This window comes from Elephantulus edwardii, unplaced genomic scaffold (genome assembly GCF_000299155.1).
Source record: "Elephantulus edwardii isolate Elephantulus edwardi_28Jun2011 unplaced genomic scaffold, EleEdw1.0 scaffold00216, whole genome shotgun sequence".
NCBI classification, from domain to species: Eukaryota; Metazoa; Chordata; class Mammalia; order Macroscelidea; family Macroscelididae; genus Elephantulus; species Elephantulus edwardii.
Window position 1 is genome coordinate 2,632,743 of NW_006399966.1, and position 18,994 is coordinate 2,651,736.

Sequence of the window (18,994 nt, forward strand, 5' to 3'; positions counted from 1 at the left end):
TGGGGGATAGATAGGCAGTCCCTTCCCGTTAATATTTAAAGCCTCAGAAACCCAAAGGAGGGTCTGAGTTGGAATCAGCTCTGTGACAGTGAATCAGACCAAGATGATATGCTACCATGAAATGTAATAAAATAACTAAGGTTAAGCACTCAGCTGGTAAACAGAAGGTTAGTGGTTTGAACCCATCCAGAGGATCCATAAGAGGGGGGGAAATATCTGCTTCTGTGCTCTGGTGCCTTAGTGTAAGAAGCTGCTCTACAATTCCAAAGGCACATGGTTCTAATCCACCAGCTGCTTCTCAGGAGAAGGATAGACAATCTCCTTTTGTGCAATTAACTGCCTCTAAAACCTGCTGGAGGGTCAGCTGTGGGTTGATTTATTTTATTTTATTTTATTATTTTCTGTGTGTGTGTACCGGCAAATTGGATCTGACTGGTACAGGAGGAGATTGCCCCTCCTTCTCCAGCAGAGCATCTGGTGGATTCGAACCGCTTATCTCTGGGACTGCAGTGCAGCTTCTTGCCACTAGGCCACCAGAGCTCCCCTTGCTGTGGGTTGATTCTTACTCCACGGCACACAACAACTATACAGAGAGCCTAAAAGCCTCATGTATGGGGTTCTACTCTGTTATTTGAAATTGTCATGAAGATACCTAACAACAACATACAGTATGGCACTTTTTATAAAGCTTCTCTCTCTCTCTCTCAGAGGCTGTAAACCACACAGGAAGAGATTGTCTATCTTTCTTCTACAGGACAACTAGCTGGTGGCTCATGCCTGCCTCTGGGTTGGCAGCACACCTCTTCCCCACTGGGCCACCAGAACTCCCTTTATAAAAGCTTAGTAACATTTAGGGAGCTCTGGTGGCCTAGCGGCAAGAAGCTACACTCAATCCCAGAGGTACACGGTTCAAATCCAGATGCTCTGCTGGAGAAGGAGGAGCAATCTCCTCCTGTACCAGTCAGATCCGATTTGACGGTACACAAAAAACAATAATAAAATTAAAAAAAAAAAAAGCTTAGTAACATTTAAACTAAAAATAAGGAAGACAACAAATATTGTTCAGGCACTCTTACGTGGGGAAACTATGCCTGTTGAGATCATGGACTGAAGAGTGCGATTTCCTCTGGAGGGAAAGTGAAGGAGGAATGGGAAGGAAGCCACAGATAGAGCTATGACCTTGATCATGAGGTACTAACTCTTCAGGAGTGAGACGGGTCCCAGGTTCTCTCTTGTCACCAGGCTGCCCCTATATTACACAAATACAGTACATTTGTTCACTTTTGTGTGTCGAGTATCACATGATAAATTTTTTTCTTTTTGGTTCTTTTTGTACTTTTTTCTTAATTGAGATTTTAATGAAAGTTTATAGAGAACTTGTTCCATTCATTCATTGTTGCACATTTTCCTCCCTGCCCATCCCTCCCTTCCAGTTTGCTTTTCTTTTTGAAAAAAAAACCCATTCTTTCATTGTTATACCATCTCCCCCCGAGTACACTTTACTATGCAGCTCCTATTTTGAACTCTTGTCATGCAAATAATACCTAATCGTATATTCCTTTTAAACAGTTCTCTCCCTCAACAGTGTACATTATTTATCCTCTCTTTTCTTAGTTTCCCCCCAACTCTGATGTCAGTTTAATTTTATAACAGTGGCATTATGCAGTATTTGTCCTTTTGTGATGGAGCTGTTCACTCAGCATAATGTCCTCCAGGGTCACCTATTTTGTATAATATTTCATGAATTCCTTGTTTTTCAATGTTGCATAGTATTCCATTATGTGAATATACCACAGCTTCTCTATCCATTAATTTGTTGATGGGCACTTGGGTTATTTCCATCCCTTTGCTATTGTGAACAAAGCGGCAATAAACATGGGTGTGCAATAAATATTTTTAAGAACAAACCTCCAACGAGCACTCATTTCATTCAGCACTTGCCTTCCCAGACAACTGGAGGCCTTTGTGGGCATTTTGGCTGAACAGGACACAAAGCCTGGACACAGGACTTGAGTCGAGTGAGTCACAGACCTCTGTACATGTCTATCATCACCCACTTTCTATCTTCAAACATTCTTAGGCATGAGCCCAAGCGGCTCCCATAGACCATGGCCTTGGAAACTCTGCAGTAGTTCCACTCAGTCCTACAGGGTCCGCGTGAGTCAGAATCTAGTTAACAGCAATGCGTTGGAAGCATCTAGTTAATAGCATCTTTCTCCCTTGAAGCCATCTGGTATTTATAGGTCACCGGTTCAAACCCAAAGCCAGCCTTCTTTCTGGAACATTCTACTGCCTTCTGACTAAAAGTTCAGAGCCAGGTTCTCTGGAAGTGACGGGACAGTGCTGATCCTGCAGGCAGGACCCGCTGAAGCTAGACTACAGCTTGCTTGGAAAGAAGCCTCCCGGCCACTGGAAACACTAAGTGAACCTGCAGAGTTCAAGAGACTCCCAGCAGATTTGAGATATGAAACCAAATCCCGGCCTTTCAGGGCACGCTAGTCGGGAGACAAATGTACATGAAGAGGCAGCTACAGAAGATCCATGTCAAAATACTGGGAGGACTTATCAGGAAGGCTTCTTGGAGGAATCCAGCTGGGCCTTCAAGCTGGGCCTGCAGCTGCCTGATGACAGCCAGCCTCGTCCCTACACCCCATACAACCTGCTTTGAGGGTCTCCTCTGGGCTCCATACTGTACTCATTGACTTGGTAAAAAGAAGACGGTGTCCTGGTCTCCCCACTGGGAGCTCAGAGTTGAAAAAGACACAGCCCGTAGAGACTTAGCTTGGGTAGCCGTGCTGTAGGATGTCTGTACAGAGGACTGAGGACCTGCCCTAGCTTTGGTGAAGAATGAATGAGAGAGAGGATGGGAGGGGAGAGATCATTCCAAGGGAAAGTAGAGGTGTGTGCACAGACTCAAGCTGTGAGGGAGTTTAAATATAACACAAGCAATGCGAAGAAGATGAATGAAAGCAAAATGCGTGAGTTGTCTACTCTGTATGCACCAGCACTGTGAGAAGTCTCATGCATGTCATGTCCTTTATCCTCACACTGGCCTTTGTTATCCCATTTTACAGACAGAAAACTGAGGCACAGAGAAGGGCTGGTTTCCTAGGTAAGAGGCAGGTCTGCCATTGTCCAAAACCCATTGTTAGCTGTATGAGTGAAAAGTAGATCAAAGGCCAAGGTTATGGGGTGGAGGTGAGGGAGATGGGGCTGGAGAGTTAGGCTGGGCTAGGCTGTGTAAGATTTCATAGGTCAAGGTTGGCAGTTCAGTCCCACCCACCAACCCGGTAGACGAAAGGCCTGGTGAGCTGCTTCCACAAAGAAACAGCTAAGAAAACCCTTTGTAACTTATGGAGTTGCCATGAATTAGGGACAAATATCAACAGAAGTTAACAACAGCAAAGAGTGTGGAACAATATAGTCCCATCAGCTGTCTACTTTTTTTATTTGATCAATTAAAAACAACAAAACTGGACCAAACAAGAATGAAGTCCGAGCTGAACAAAAAAGGGAATGAAGGTGGGAGGTGACGAACTGCGAGAATAATCGCTGATTTAGGTGGAATGATACCTGGTGATGCAGTAGTGTGTGGAAACACATAGATCTGAGCGAGTCAGGCCTCAGGGGAACCCCACTTTCTGTCCATGTCCCCGGGAACAGCCTGAATCTGTAAAGTCTGGGGAGAGACCAAACCAAGGCTCTCACTCCATGTGCCCAAATATTTAAAAGTTGTGTCTCAGGGAGCTCTGGTGGCCTAGTGGCAAGAAGGTGCACTGCAATCCCAGACGTTCGCAGTTTGAATCCACCAGATGCTCTGCTGGAGAAGGAGGGGCAATCTCCTCCTGTACCATTCCGATCTAATTTGATGGTACACACAAAAAATGTAATAAAAAAAAATTTTTTAGAAAAAAAAAGTTGTGCCTCAGGTTAACAAACTGTTGAATAAGGTGTGTTCTTTCCACTCACTGAGTTGGTTCCAAACTGACTACAGTAAGTTTGTGGTTTTGGACACTGTGGTGGCCTTGTGGGTGAAGAAGGCATTGCAACTGCCAACCCGAAAGGCAGGTGGCTCGAATCCACCAGCACCTCTGCAGAGGAAAGATGGGCCTCTCCTCCTGTTCTTATTTACAGCACCTGGAAACCCGCTGCAGGGTCAGCTATGGGTCAGTTATGACTCTCCAGCAATGGGTTTGAGGTTTGAGTTTCTGGATGTATTCTCTACATCAGTGTTGTTGTTGTTAAGTGCCATCGAGTCGTAGATGACTCATAGCAACCCTATGAACAAAAGACCTGAACACTGCATGACTTTCATCCTTTCTCCAGGTTCATAGGGTTTCTAGAGACAAGCTACTACAGAAGCGGATGCCACTCCTGCTCCCAAATTTGTTTTAATCAGAGAGCTCCACCAAACACTGTCCACCATGGGTAACCATTAACGCATTTGACACCTCAGTGACACAGTGTTCAGCTTCACAACGACCACAAGTTACCTCTGTACAGCAAATCAATATAAGGTACAAAGACAATGCTAGCATCTTATCTTGATAAACTGTCTAAAGACTGGGAGATGAGATCCTCCATTACTTCCGCCCTTGCTTCTTCTTACCCTTGCTCCACCCACACAGGACACCCCGAACAAACCTCCAAGGTCCTTCCATAGCCCTTGTGAGCCCCTCCCCTTGACTGTCCCTCCAGCCTAGGAAGCAGCATGACGGACCTGACCGGATGAACCCAGAGGGTTCATGCCCATCTGAACACACAATTCGGGGGGTCTGGGTGGGTACCACTCCTGGGTTCCCAAGTTCCTTGCCCATGGGGAGAAGCTCAGAACAGGACCCTTCAAATTCAAAGGCAGAACTTCTCTTGTCCAGGGGCAAGCTTTAATCGTAGGGCTGTGGGTGTGAAGGGGAGAGAGCAAGGTGGGAAAGGCATGTGAAAGGCTGGGTCAGGTGAGAAGATGAAATCTGAAAATCTACGAGAATGTTCGTGTGCCCAGGGGTCAGGAAAGACCACAGTCAGACCCAAGCGGGATCTTCCTAACTGTCAAGGTCTTAAGTCACAGGCCACGGGGTGGGGGTGGGGGGAGTTGGGGAATTGCTGGGCTTCGAAGGCTGCTGGGCCTGGGTTGAGGCAGTGAGTGTGGTGGTTGCGGCTCTGTGGTTTGCCAGCTGTGGCGCCGTGGGCAAGGGAGCAGCTGTGATGGGCCTCGGTTTCATCATCTGCTGAATGGGGCTAACAAGATTACCTGCTTCCTGGGGTTTGCTGGAGAATGGGTTTATGTGAGAGCTATACTTCCTCAGAAGATACAGCTCTTGGCAGATCAGAAATATCGAATCCTGACTCCACCACTTCCTCCCTAGTGTCTTAGGTGGTCTCTCCAATCCTGGTTTACTCACAGGTAAAAATGGAAATGAAGGTGCCAGTCCGTGGAGGCTGCTGTAGCTTCAAGAGCTGAGCTGAGATCATACTAACAGCCTCGGAAGGTTCTGGACTCTCTCTTCCTGGACAAGCTTCAGTTAAGATCGAGGACCTTTTGGGCGGAGGGTTGATATTATTTTTTTCCTGAAGTCTAGGAGTTAGGAGGGCTGATCTCCAAAGGCAGAGCAGCGGGGAGGATGGGACTTCCCACAGGTGTGTGGCTATTCAGCTGAGAGCAATAGCTCGCTGGCTGAGTGGGTGTGGGCCATCTGCTCTTGACAGCCCAGCTCTGATTTTGCCAGTGAGAAGGACCCAGGCTGGTAGTGAAAGACCTCGGTTCTCATTCTGTGTGGACGTGGGTCTGGCCTCTCACTGGTGCACAACCCTGCTTCCTGGGGCCTACAGTTCCTACCATGTCTTCTGGAGCGGGAAGGAGGCCAGTGGGAGAGACAATGTGGGCACCCTCCCTGTGGTTGCTGGGACTCTGTCACCTGTGGAAGGGCTACTTCCAAGAGAAGGGAATGTGGAGGAAACCCAGGGGGAAGGGGTCGAGGGAAAGAGGAAAAGCACCATCGTTAGTGATAATGAGAACGCAGGCAAAAGGTTATGTATCAACTACAAGTTTAGAATAAAACAGACAGAGGGGGAAAGAAAGAATGATACCTTCCTGAAGAAAAGGTTTTTGTAGACTTGGGAAAAAACTGATGATGAAGAAACAGAAACTAGAATTCTTGCAGCCCACAAAAGGATCTAGTTAATGATCTTCTTCAAACTAAAAAAAAACAAACCAAAAAAACCCCCACAAACCCAAAACACCAAACTACGTTTATTCTTCCTTTTCATTTACCTTGCTTCTTTCTGGAAAAGATCTGAAGTAGCTGATAGCAAACATTCTAGAGACAACAAATGTTTATTGAACATCTAGTACATAACACACAGGGCATAGTGTCCCAGACATGAGGCCTGCCCTCCAGGAACTTCCAATACAAAGCCCATCAGGTTATAAAATGAAATGAAGATAGACAATTGGGATCGAGGTAAGGGAGAAGAAAGCTAGGCTAAGTCAATGTCAATTAAAGGTTCAAGGATTGAGCTTCAGGCTTGACTCTGGGCTTCCTAACAGCCAGAACATAAAAAGAAACAAATTTTATCTGAAATAAAGCCATGCCAGTTTCTCAGGAAGAAAATAAAATCTGAATGTTTTTAATGGTTAATTTCAAAAATGTTAACTCAAGGGTTAGACTTGGGCAAGAAAAACACTTCTCTCAATGGCCTTTCTCAGTATGTTTCATGGAGAACAAATATAAAGAAATCTTCTACCCTAATTGTTGTTGCTGTTGCATACCATCAATTAGGAACCAACCTGTAACTGACGCTCTGGTGGGTTTTCAGGTGCAGTTAATCGCACGGGAGGAGATTGCCCATCCTTCTGCAGAGCAACTGGTGGACTCGAACTGCCTGCCTTTGGCATTGCAGCGCAGCTTCTTGCCACTAGGCTACCAGAGCTTCCTACTCTAATTAGGAGGATCCATTTATTGTCAATCTTGTTGTTAGCTGTTGGGTCAGCCTCTGGCTCATGGAAACCCCTCACACAATAGAATATAATTCTGACCAGTCTGGAGCCACCCCACAACCAGCTGTAGATCCAGACATTGGGATCCAGGGGGTTTCAACTGACTGATCTCTGAAAGTAGGTCACCAGGCCTCTTCCTAGGCCAGCCTGCCTCAGGAGCCCCACTGACGCTGCTCGGTATCATCACAACGGGCAAGCCTCCACTGACAGATACATGAGATGCCCTGGCTGGGAATTGAACACTGCTCTCTTGCATGCAAGGCAAGAATTCTATCACTGAACCATCATCTGGACCCACTGGCATTGAGTCACTTCTGACTCATGTCAACCCTCTGTTGAGTTTTTGAGGCTGTATATCATTATGGGAGCAGACTACTTCATTGGTCTACAGCAAAGTGACTGGCAGGGTTTGAGATTAAAGTCCAACTTTTAATCTACTGTGCCACCTTGTTTGACTCTAGCTCCTTCCTGTTATATAGATTTGAAAACTGACACCCAGGAAGCAGTAATTTGCTCAAAGTCCAGACCCCCCAGAGAATGACCGTGTGCTGGCAATGGAAAATCCCAGCTTGAGAACAACTTAAGGCCATGTGAAAAGTTTTTCAGTGACTAATGATCGCCTTCAAATAAGAGAATTCCTGAAAGTTCAAAAACAACTAAAAACCTTATAGCCAATGAGTTGGTCTCACTGCATTGGGACCTATGCCGTCTCTCCCTCAGAGCCTCGGGTGGATTGGAACGGCTGGAGAAGTGAGGTCTTTGGGTTCACAACCAAACTTGCTACAGATTATGCCAGCAGAATTCCTTAAATTCAGAAACTGCATCAATCAACTCAAAGCAGCAGCCTTCATGGGGAAGGTCAAGTGTACTCTTGCCTCAGAACCTTCTTGAAACTTCAGGGCACAAGACAGAACGTGGGTAGTTGCCCCAAATATGAAGTGCATTTCTGAACCTGAACGGTGGTGGAAGAGAACAGGATTGGAGCCCAGCAGGGCGTGTGTTCACAGTGTTCTTGCACCACGTACAGGCTCCGTGAGTCTGACTCCTCACCTGTAAAATGGGAGAACCGCATTCTGGATCATGACACACGTGCAGGACCAGCACACAGAGGTCAGCAAACTAATTGACCCCTTCCTGGGTGGAGAAACCAGTCCTGACAAGTGGGATTTTATAGCCAAAGATTTGAGCACTGAAACCTGGTGTGAGCCGGCAAAGATGAAGAAAGAATACATAGACAGCAAAGGTTTGCCAATGGAGCGAGGAAGGGAAAAAAAGCTCGGGAGCACATGAACCTGAAGACATGGCTTGTCTCAGCCTCTGAGCACTCAGGGGTCTTCTTCACCTTAGGAGACCCTCCTGAAGGGCTCTCTCACTTCAGGGGTGTCAATGGGATGACCTGAGCCAAGCAGAACCCAAGCTGAGCAGGATAGACTGATCTTTAGTCAGCTCCAATCTACAGGAACCTTAAATACAACAGAACAAATTGAAACAATTGACGCTGAGTCAGTTCTAACTCTTGTGGACCTCATCTGTGTCCCAGCAGAACTTACTCCACTGGCTATTTTAGATTGCCTGGCCTGTCTTCTGAGGTCCCTCTGAGCAGGCTCAAATAGTCAGCCTTTTGGTTAGCAGCCAAACATGTCAACCATTTTCATCGTCCGAGGACTACTAGAGGAAAACACAACACCCAGACATTTCTGGTAGAAGGCAAGCTTGTCCAACAGGGGAGAGGAGGAGAGAGTGACAGTGTATTTTCTGCCTTGGGGGCAGTGGTTGGGGAATCTAGGAGGGCTTCCTGAAGGAAGAGGCTTTTAATCCTGAAGATGGCATGGAATTTCTCCAGTAGAGTGTGAGGAAAGGTGAGGGAAGGTTGCAAAGGGTTTCAATCCACCGGCACAGGCTGGAGGGGATTTCGGAAAGGTAGTACAGCCACGTTTGTGGGCAGAGGCAGTGGGGAGCCACGGGAGGCTTTAGAGCAGCGATCCATGTGAGGAAGAGAAGTGGTGAGGGTGGCAAGGACAGTAGGGAGCGGGCAGGAGGTGGAGGCGTGCGTGCTCACGTGCACATGGTCACAAGTCCCCACTTGCATTTCTAATGGGCCCTGTGAGATTGGTTTTTCCTTGCTGGCCCAGCTGGCTCTGGCAGATAAGTGGGACTCTGCCTAGAGGCAGGTTTCACAGAGCAGCCCTTTCCGACAGACCTGGGCGCTGGGGCCGCTCCCATCCCCCTCACCACCCAGCACACAGGCACCACACGGTTGGTTCACCAGGCGTTTCTGACTTAGCATGAGTGAGTGACCGGCTGCGTCTCCCTCTGGCAAGGCCTCACCTCGGTCATTAGGATTTCCCAATAACTCCGTGTCTTCGAAGAGCTCCTTCTAGCTCCCGACTCTCTCCCCATTCACTCCTTCCCACACTCATCCCGAGGTACCTTCGTTTAGCTCAGGTCTGGGGGTCTCAGCATTCGTCAAGCCGGGGAGGAGGAGCCCAGAGCCAGGAGCATTAAACCAGGAGTGGCCTGTGGCCAAACCCAACCCACTGCCAACTCCAACTCATAGTGACCTACGCTGGGCAGGGAAGAACTGCTCCCAGGGACTCTGAGGTTGTATTTCTTTTCAGAAGCAAATTGTTGCCCCTTCCTCCTGAGGACTGGCTGGTGGATTTGAACTGCTGGTCTTTCAGTGAGCAGTCAAGTGCTTCACCCATTGCACCACCAGGAGCTCCTCTTCTGTGGGTACTTGGAGCCAAATCTTTGGCCTCTGTGCTTCTGGACACTCCCCACTGAACCTCAAGCCTCAACAAAACACTCCCACCGCTGCAGGACCCTGTCCAGCCCCTTCCCATACTCCTCTCCTGGAAACGCCAACTAGCTACTGAAGCTGAGAGATTCAGAAGGTCCCCCTGGGACTTTCAGCACCCTCAGGGAAGGGACTGGCCCTTGTTCCTTTCTTTCTGGTGGGATTCCGCTCCCCCCGCGCCCCCGCCCCAGTAGTAGACCACCTCTCTGTTCAGAACTTGACGTTCATAAAGGTTATAGCAGCGGAAGCTCTTAACAGCCCCAGAGGCAGACAGGATGGGGTTGTGTTATTAGCACGTTCATTCTGCAAAGGAGAAAGCAGGCTTGGGAAAACCAAAGACACCATCTCTCTACCATTTGAGTGTGAAGTTTAGTGGTCGCCCACCTCCCCACTCTGCCCGGAGGTCAGATCTCACTGACACACACACCCCACCCGCTCCAGGCTGGGTGACCCCCGACATAGAACACACAAAAAAGCTGCCTTGGCTAGCGGCTCTAATGTCCCTGAGTGCCTGGGATCCAGACGGTTAGGGAATGTGCTTATGATGCAAACAGCTAGGTGTTCTGCTTCTAACCGCAAGGTTGGCAGTTCAAATTCACTCAGAGGCCAGGCAATCTGCTTCTGAAGACTGACGGCTCTGGAAGTCCTTTGGAGCCGGTCTGCTCCACACATAGAGTTGAGCTGAGTCAGAAGCAACTTGACAACAACCTGCAACAATGACACAGAGCCAAGAAGGGTCTTCTGTCCCCTCCCACCTGCCCAGAAACCTCCAGCCACTTCTCCAGACCCGTCTGGGAGCTTTCCAGGCCTTCATCCTTCCTCTGGATGTAAGGGTGTGCCTGACATTTCTGGAATTCACTCCACACATATAATGAGGCCATTTTTAAGAAGGCCTGCCTCAGGGGGAACAGGAGCACTGTCTAGTGTCCCCATCCTGACCTCGGCCAGCTCCTCCCCTCTGTGCACACCATTCTTCAGGGCCCCACCAGCCCCCACCTCACACTTACACCTTGCCAGCCCCAAGGGCAAGGGGTGAAGTCTTTGGTTGTCCAAGCTGTGGTACAGGGTGTGTACTAACTCAGAAGCCCACGAAGGTGGCATCAAGTGCCAGAGGGAATTCAGACCCCAGCACAGCAATAATGAAACAGGACGGGGGCTTCATGTCAACAGCACAGAAGGGGTTTTGCTTCTGCCAAGGGAACTGCAGGGACTTCCTGAGTCGTGAGGAGACCCTGGGTGGCACAAACAGTGGTTGACTACTGGTTGGCAGTTCAAATCCACCTAGAGGTGCCTTGGATGAGAGGTCTGACAATCTGCTTGTGAAAAACCACAGCCTTGAAACCCCTCCAGAGCAGTTCTGCTCTGCCACACGTGGGGCTGTTATGGACTGGGACAGACTGGACCACGAAGAACAACCACCACAGCCGAGGTGTTAGTGTCACGTGAGAGTGTGAAAGCTCTTCCCTGGGAGTCAATGAACCTCCTGAATTGGAGGCTTCCATACCATAAATTGCCTTGTACCAAAAAACTGCATTCCAGCATCTGAGTACAGACCCAGCCCCTGGCTCCAGCATCGGACCTTCAATCTGCTAGGACTGAACAACAGAAGAGAGCCTTGAACCAAGGGCCTCAGAGGTGAGCTCTTCATTTACAGACGCTGGGAAGAATCAATAGCCTCGCCTGGGGGTGCTGTCTCCAGAACTATCTCCAGCCCACGCTGCTCTTGAAGACCCCCTAGGAAAGAGATGGGACTCCTGCCCTCCCTTTCGCATCCCCTCTATTCCCAAAGGCAGGCCCTGCTCTCCTAGCCTCTTATTGGGAACAGGGAATTCACGCCCTTGTGGAGGGAGAAGGTAGGGCACTCCTGGAGCTGAAGCAGCAATGGGGACAAGGCCCTGAGGGGCAGGAGGTAGGAGCCAGCCCCTGCTGCTGTACCCCCCCCACACCTCCACCCCCCCCCCCCAAAGAATCTAATTAAGCAGCAGGCCCTGCCAGGAGCCAAGCTTTCTACCTTCTGTCTATAAATCACCTTCTGAATCATCTTCCAACTCTAAGAGGAGCAACTTCTGCTCCGGCTGCTCCAGGCGGCCCCAGTGCCACTCCTCCTGGTGAACCTGCCTCTCCCGCCCTGCTGGCCCAGAGGTGGCTCCAGGTCCCAGCTGCAAATGGCAGGCAGGCAGATCCACTGGGGAGGCCGAGGGAAGACCTCAGAACCCCTCTACCTGGCCTTCCCTGTTCTGGGCGGGCAAGGAACTCCGGTTGGGTTCATTGGCCCAGCTCCCTCAGCCTAAAAAGAAATCATGCTTATTAGTGCCAAGCACCATGGGGCAATCTGAAAACCGCAAGGCAGGGTCACTCCGGGAGGGCTCCTAGGAAGAGGCAAGTTTGAAGCCAGTCACAGACAGAGGGTGAAAACTACCCAAAGTTACACAGTCCTCCCTGAATGTAACATTAAAGAACTTCACGTGCTTTACACTCAGTCTTCACAAGCACTCTTTGAAGTGGGCGCAGTCACTATACTCACTTTACAGATTGGGGAAACTGAGGCTCCACAAGGTTCCTCTGCTCCAGACTACCCAAAAGAGCATCTGAGGTGATACAAATGGCTAGTGGCTGTGGCTGCTGGCTCAAGGGTTAGAGGTTCAAGTCTACCCAGAGGTGCCTAGGAAGAATGGGCTTGTGATCTGCTTTAGAAAATCAGTCCTTGGAAACCCCATGGAGCACAGTTCAACCCCAGAAATAGAGCAGGGTCATTACACCTTCCAGACAGCTCAGCAGCAATGGGTTTTAGGTGCACCCATTAGTACATCAAAAATTAGGCATAAATGCAAGCAGTCCAGCTCCAGAAAAGTGAGGTGTCTGGTGGAAAAGCCTTAGAGGTACAAGCCAGTTGGCAGGGAAATTGGGGAGCCAGCTTTGGGCTTTAGTTCCAACAGGGCTCGGAAGTAAGGGGGAGTGGATTGTATGCACGACGTAGGTTGTGTAAGGCAGGCTCAGAAGGTCTGCTGTGGAGTTCTAGGTTGCACAGAAATGAACAGAGCCCCCCACAGTCCTGTGTCCTGAGAGGCAGAAGGGGGCCTCTCCTAGTGGTCAAAGGACATGAAGTCCAGAGGGAGGCAGGGACTTGAAGCCCAGAAAAGGAAAGAGATTCATGTGAAATTGCACAGCCAGGCTGTGACAGTCTCAGAACTTGAATGCAGATTACAATTCTCAGCTCTATTCACAATTTCCCAGCACATAAGCCAACACAAGGATATAGATAGAGTATCAGAATGGTCGTAAGCTTTGATGGAGGAGCTAGGGACACTTCTTCCCCGGTTAGGGATAGGTGGTGGGGAGTATCTTCACTCTATGGAATTCTCTCCTTGGTGTAGAAGAGATTCTATAACTCAAACAGGGATTCTTGAGCCCCCTCCCCCAGCCCAAGTCCAGAAAGGTCTTCTCCCCACCCCACTCCCCAGAAGGATCTGCTAGCTGTGTCTTCCATCTCTCCTGCCCAGATTCAAGAGAAACCTACTCAGAGTCAGAAGTAAACCCTCTGGTCACAGCACACATCCCCCCCCACCCCCAGCTTGCTCCCCAACCCGGGTCATCTCCTTGGTTCCACAGCTGTCCAGGCTCCCGTAATGCTTCTTAGCACCAGGTTGTATGTAGTAAGCAAGGTGGGAGATACATGTTGGACTGAGTCTATCTTTTGGAATTTCTGCCTCAGTTTATCCACCTTTGTCCACCAGAGTGTGGGGCCTGGGACAGTCTGGCTGGATTTGCCACTGAGAAAGTTGCAGAAAAAGGAAGAGACTGCCCACTGAAGATGCTTATCACCAAAGTCCCACTTATGCCCCTCCTACATTCTCCCAGAGGCCTTCCCTTTGGGGATTAGTGGGGTTATTGCTGGACCTGAGGCCCTCAGGGCTCCCTGGCTGGAGAGATGTTCAGTTGTGGACACAGACTCCACCCATTACTCAGCTCTTGCCCTCCAGCTATGGGTAAAATGCTCTGAAATTTTGAAGATCTGTGCCTGCGGCTGTCCCTTCCCTAGGTCTCCCCCTATGAATTAAGGGCTCCTGGTATAATGTTTGACCTGCTGCAGTAAAATATAGCCCCATCAGGAGAGTATCAGAAGACTAGTCTCTAAGTTTGCTCTCTTGGCGTACCATACGCCCACAGCGGGGAGAGGTGAGAGCAAGAGGGCGGTTAACTCAGTTCCAAGAGTCCAGGATTCATTTCCCCACCCAGTCCCCCCAAAGGAGAGGGCCGCCTTCGAAGGGAGACCACCCGCTTAAAGCCTGGCCATCCGATCTGGTATCTGCCCATCTGTCTGTCTGTCTGTCTGTCTGTGGGATCAACAGCCTCCAGCCAGCTCAGCTCCTCGCCAGCCAGCGCCAGCCAGCTGTAATTCCTGCCTGTTACAAGTGTTAACACCTGGCCTGAGGCCTTCCTCCCCCGCCGTCTCCAGCTGCCTCCCTGGGCCCAGCCCACTGACCCCCATGGGGTTTGACTGAACATGTTCGCAAGCCTCTGAAAGGCGGGTGGAGGTGGTTGTGGGTGAGGGAGGCAACAGGACATCTGATAGATGGGGAAACTGAGGCAGGCGCCACCCCCGTCGGGGACGAGTCCTAGGATGATGGAAAGAGAACTCCTCTGCAAAACGCTTTGTGAAAGAGAGCAAGGAGATGGCGCCATGTGAAAAGTGAGGAAACAGAGGCTCAGGAGGAGGGTCACAGGTCCACAGCCCCCCAGAAGTGAGCCAGCGCTGACCCCTGCACAGGCCCCTCCCATGTGGGCCTCCACCTCTGGAATGCAGCAGGCACTGGCCGGGCCCTAAAAAGGGCAGGTTCCCTTTCCCCCCAGGAAGGAGAAGAAAGACAAGTTTCTCTACCAGGAGCTAACTGGGGCTGACAAGGAGAATTACAGAAATCAGTGCAGCTGTCATGGCTTCCGGTCCCAGGTCTGCCACTACCTGGCTGTGCAGCCCTGGGCACACCACTTCCCTCTGAACCTCACTCAGACTCTTCCTTCTGGGATTCTTCACCCATAGCCCCCAGAAAACGGGCCTGAGCGTCAAGGGCCACAAAGGGGGCTGTCCCTGAAGAGCATCCCGGAACTCATTTTCCCTGCAAATTGTGTCCTGGGTGGGCCGAGGAGAGCAGGCAGGAGGGAGGCTAAAAGGACTGGCCTTTGCCTGCCTGGGGGCACAGTAGAAATAGGAATCTAAGACCTGTCCAATGCCCCAGGCCCAATGAGGCCCCAGCCCTAAGAGGTGACTCACCCTCCACCCCACCTCCAAGACCAAAGAGAGCTGGGAGCAGTCTTCCGGCAGACAGGTGAGTTCACCTGGGGAAGGCTATGCTGTCCCTCAGAGCACGTCTTGTCTCCTGCTGGGCCCAGGCTGGGTGATCACCCCTCAGGGACCACAGCTGCTCCCCAAGCACCCTGTATCGTCCCCACTCCCCACCTCCAGGTCATTGTCTGCAAGCCCACACACAGACATGCAACCACGGCCTTATCACGGTCACCAGTTCTTGGGGACAACATCACAGACAAACCCAGATCCAGCCTTCACATGGCTACAGAAGTGAGGGTCACACTTATACTTCCAAGCACAACCAGGTCATGGCCATGAGCACCCATGTTCACGCACAAAGAGCCTCACGCTGTCACAAAAGCATGTGCACACACAAATCACACCCCCACCCCCACCCCCACAATGCAAACCCCCGCACGGACAACACTCAAATACACATTGTACTTGTATATACATGCAACAGTCGTATCATCTGCACCACACTGACGCTGACATACACACATGATACATATGCACACTGACATATACACACAGTATTCACATACACTCACATGCTCAGGCATGAGCACAGTCACACACAGCGTCACAAGCAAACATGGGCACTGACCCTTAAATGGGCATAGATGCTTCTAGACCTTGCTCTCTGCCTCTGTCTCTTTCTCTCGTGCTCATTCTCTCTCATACACACACACACACACACACACACACACACACACACACACACACATAACCACTACTTGCTGACACTTGTGTGCAGAGACACAGACACCTTATGCCCTCACCTTGTCACAGGCATGGCTCCCCGGGGACCTCTGTGTGAGTTCACAGTCACAAAGCTGCCCAGTCCCAGGTGCAGACAGTCCTACACACAGACTCGCTAGTGGGTAGATGACATTCCATAGGGTCTTAGACCCAGACCCACACACATGCACCCACACGTGCACCCGCAGAGGCCTCTGCCCACCCCCATGTCACATGCACACACACATCCACATGCAGACATGGGTCTCCCCTCCTCTCAGACAAAGCAGCAGCCCTGGTCCATCCCCACTCCCGTCAGTCCCTCTGCCCACCCCTAGCCTGTCTAGTATTATGCTAGGACCAGTATCCAGGCCTTCCAGGCTTACTGCTTTCCTCCTGGTTTCTTCCTATTAGGTGGCCCCTGCCTCTGCTCCTCACGACACCACCACCACCACCACCACCACCACCACCACCACCACCACCACCACCTACCCGCTCAGCTCTGCCCCAGGAAGTGCCTCCTTCCCTACAGAGGGTATGGAAACCTGGTTTCTTTTCCTCAGTCCCTGCCAGCAAGGCTCCAAGCCTTCTCTCCTCCCCTTCACCCTCCCCCAGAGACCCCTGAAAGCGAAGAATGACACAGTCTCGGCCCAGGGATGGGGAGGTTAGGAATGAGGCAGGAACAATTTCAGCAGCAGCCTTCCCAGAGGACAGAGCCCCTATCCCAGAGTCCTTGTCCGCGTCAGGGACTTCTTTATGTACAGGAGGCCGGAGGCCAGCCCAATGGTACCAGGGAAGGATGGATCAGACAGAAGAAATACTTTGCTGGATGTCTGTCCTGGGACCACTCCCAGCCCCCTCTAACCAGAAACTATCAGCATCCCCCACCCTCCAGCTCGCAGAGATTCCCAAACAACCAGACACAAATACTCCCACTCCCAGACAGCTAGATGCAAATTTTGGGGTGTGGCCCCTATATTTCACTGGCTCTACACCCCCTGCCAAGTTCAGAGGTGAGGGGGTAACAAGGGAGGGAAAGTGGAGTCACTCAGCAGACCTGAAACCCAGAGAAGGGCTTGCACTCCAGGGGCCGCGGCCCCATCTTCTTTCAGAGATCCCAAATTCTCCCTCCTCACCTCCCACCCCCCCCAGGCCCAGGCTCTTCTCGGTCCAGGAGAGGAAGATTCCTTAATTAAAGTTTTCTGGAATGCAGGGGGCTGGAGACCAGGAGAGGCGGGGTGTAATTTAAAGAACTGGTTTCTGTGTGTCCTTCTGCTCTAGCCTTACGACCTGCAAGGGGGGTGGGGGGCGATGGGGCCGCCAGGAAAACAAGGGGACTCCCCAGATCTGGGACACTCAAAGGGCTGTTTATTCCTCAGTTGTCCCCCCATGCCCAGGCGCACACCCCCAAGTACAGAGCTTAGATCCCCAGCCCTATTTGCTAAAATGCCTTTTGTATCCGCATTTCTCAGGGACCGAATGCGCCCTTCCTTCTCTGCCTTTCTCCACGCTCCTCGATTTTCCAAAAGGAACGAATCTGACATGGAGAATTGGGGGTTTCATCAAAGAACAACAAGCCCACCCCTCCCCAAACAACTACCTTTTCAAGCCTCACCTCCCCTCTTTTTTTTCTGACCAAGATGGACACAACACGAAATGATTAAAAATCCGAATTCAATGGCACCACAGAGGGAAAATAAAGAACACCCCATATTCACTTCACAGGCTCCAGATGAATCTGGAGGAGTGGGGAGAATCGAATGAAATTCCGCCAACCTCTTGCCCCCACCCCGACCCCCTGACGCCTTTGCGGTCTGAAACACGAAGGCAAAGGGGGTGATTGTGGGGCAGTCTCCGGACGGGGGCTTGGGAAGGGATGGAGGTGGCAATTAAGAAACACCATGGTTTTGCCCACGATGACCCCAAAATGGAGCAGAGGAGTGGCTGGACCCTGGGGACAGCGCTGGCTTTCCAGAAAGCCCGCTGCGGACGAATGGAGGGTCTCGGGGCCCCCTGGTGCGCACGGGTGGAGGGTTGGGGGGGAGACCTAAGAATTAGAGTCCCTCGGAAGCGATGAGTGGCAGGGAAAATGGTGATTCTCACAGGAGCCAGGAGTTAGATTCTGAAGGCGACACCAGCAGAAAAACCCAGGAGGGGCTGGCGGGTGGGGGTCTGGAGGGAGGCAAGCAGAAAGGCGCCCCGGCTCTGCCGCAGCCCACCCGCAGCCGCTGCCCCCCACCTCCCCGGGCCCGGCGCGCGGACGAGAGGCGAGCCTTACCACCAAATCGGGTAGCCGGCGAGGACCCTGGTGCCACCGAGAAGGAGGCCCAGGAGCAGCCTGAGCAGGTGGGGCTCCATTAGAACGGGCGCCGAGGAGGAAGTTTGCCCGCGACCATGAAGAGGGGGAGCGACGCCCCCAATAGTTGGAACAAAGTCCACTTGAGATTGGAAATGACTTTCGGGCTTGTCAGAAGCGCACCTCCACCCGCAGCCGCCCCCCTCCGAGCCCAGCGCGGAGCAGCCGGGTTTGAGGATGTCAGCGAGCAGCCAATCAGCGCCCGCGGCCTAAGGTAAGAGATGAGTCTCTAGTTGGCCTGTCAATCACGGCCCCTCCCTCCCGGGCCCGCTCCGCCGCCCAGGGCAGCGCCCGGCAAACTTGGGCGAAGCCCGCGCCCTGCGCGCGCGCGCGGGCAGCTCGGGGGGCACACGCACGCACGCCCCTCCGCCGACCCGGGGCTGCTGCGGCCCCCAGCCGGCCAGCGTTAGGGAGCCCGGGCGCGGGCTCGGCGTCTGTGGAGGTGCCACCCTGGCCTAGGCACTGCTGGGTGGCTCATTTCTCTAGGGGGACCGTGACCCCTTGGCACATGAGCTCGTGAGGAATCGAGAGTAGAAAGCACAGGGGATGTTTCCAGAAGGCTGGCTCTGGCAGGGCGGCACTGAGGGGTGTCTAGGAGAGTTAAGGAAAGCACCTCCCCTTGGTCGGCTACCTCCCGAGCCCCGGAGCCCTGGAGCCCCGGAGCTAGAGGCCACTCGACACGGGTCGCAGGCGGTCACCCCGGGGTGTCCGAGCGGTGCGCGAGGGCCGGGGGAGGCTCACGGGTCTGGCTGCAAGCGGCGCCGGGGGCCCGAGCCGGGTGTCATTCCAGTCTTTTGTCAG

General features: G+C 51.7%; 1 protein-coding gene across 1 annotated transcript in view; it reads right to left on the reverse strand.

Annotated features, from left to right (window-relative positions):
* Positions 1–18,351, reverse strand: part of WNT3 (wingless-type MMTV integration site family, member 3) — a 58,157-nt gene extending 39,806 nt beyond the window's left edge. The window contains exon 1 of the mRNA XM_006897818.1: positions 18,116–18,351. Within this exon, the coding sequence (XP_006897880.1) occupies positions 18,116–18,195 (80 nt within the window). The 5' untranslated portion in view covers positions 18,196–18,351. The remainder of the gene's footprint in view (positions 1–18,115) is intronic.
* Between the last annotated feature and the right edge of the window lie 643 nt (positions 18,352–18,994).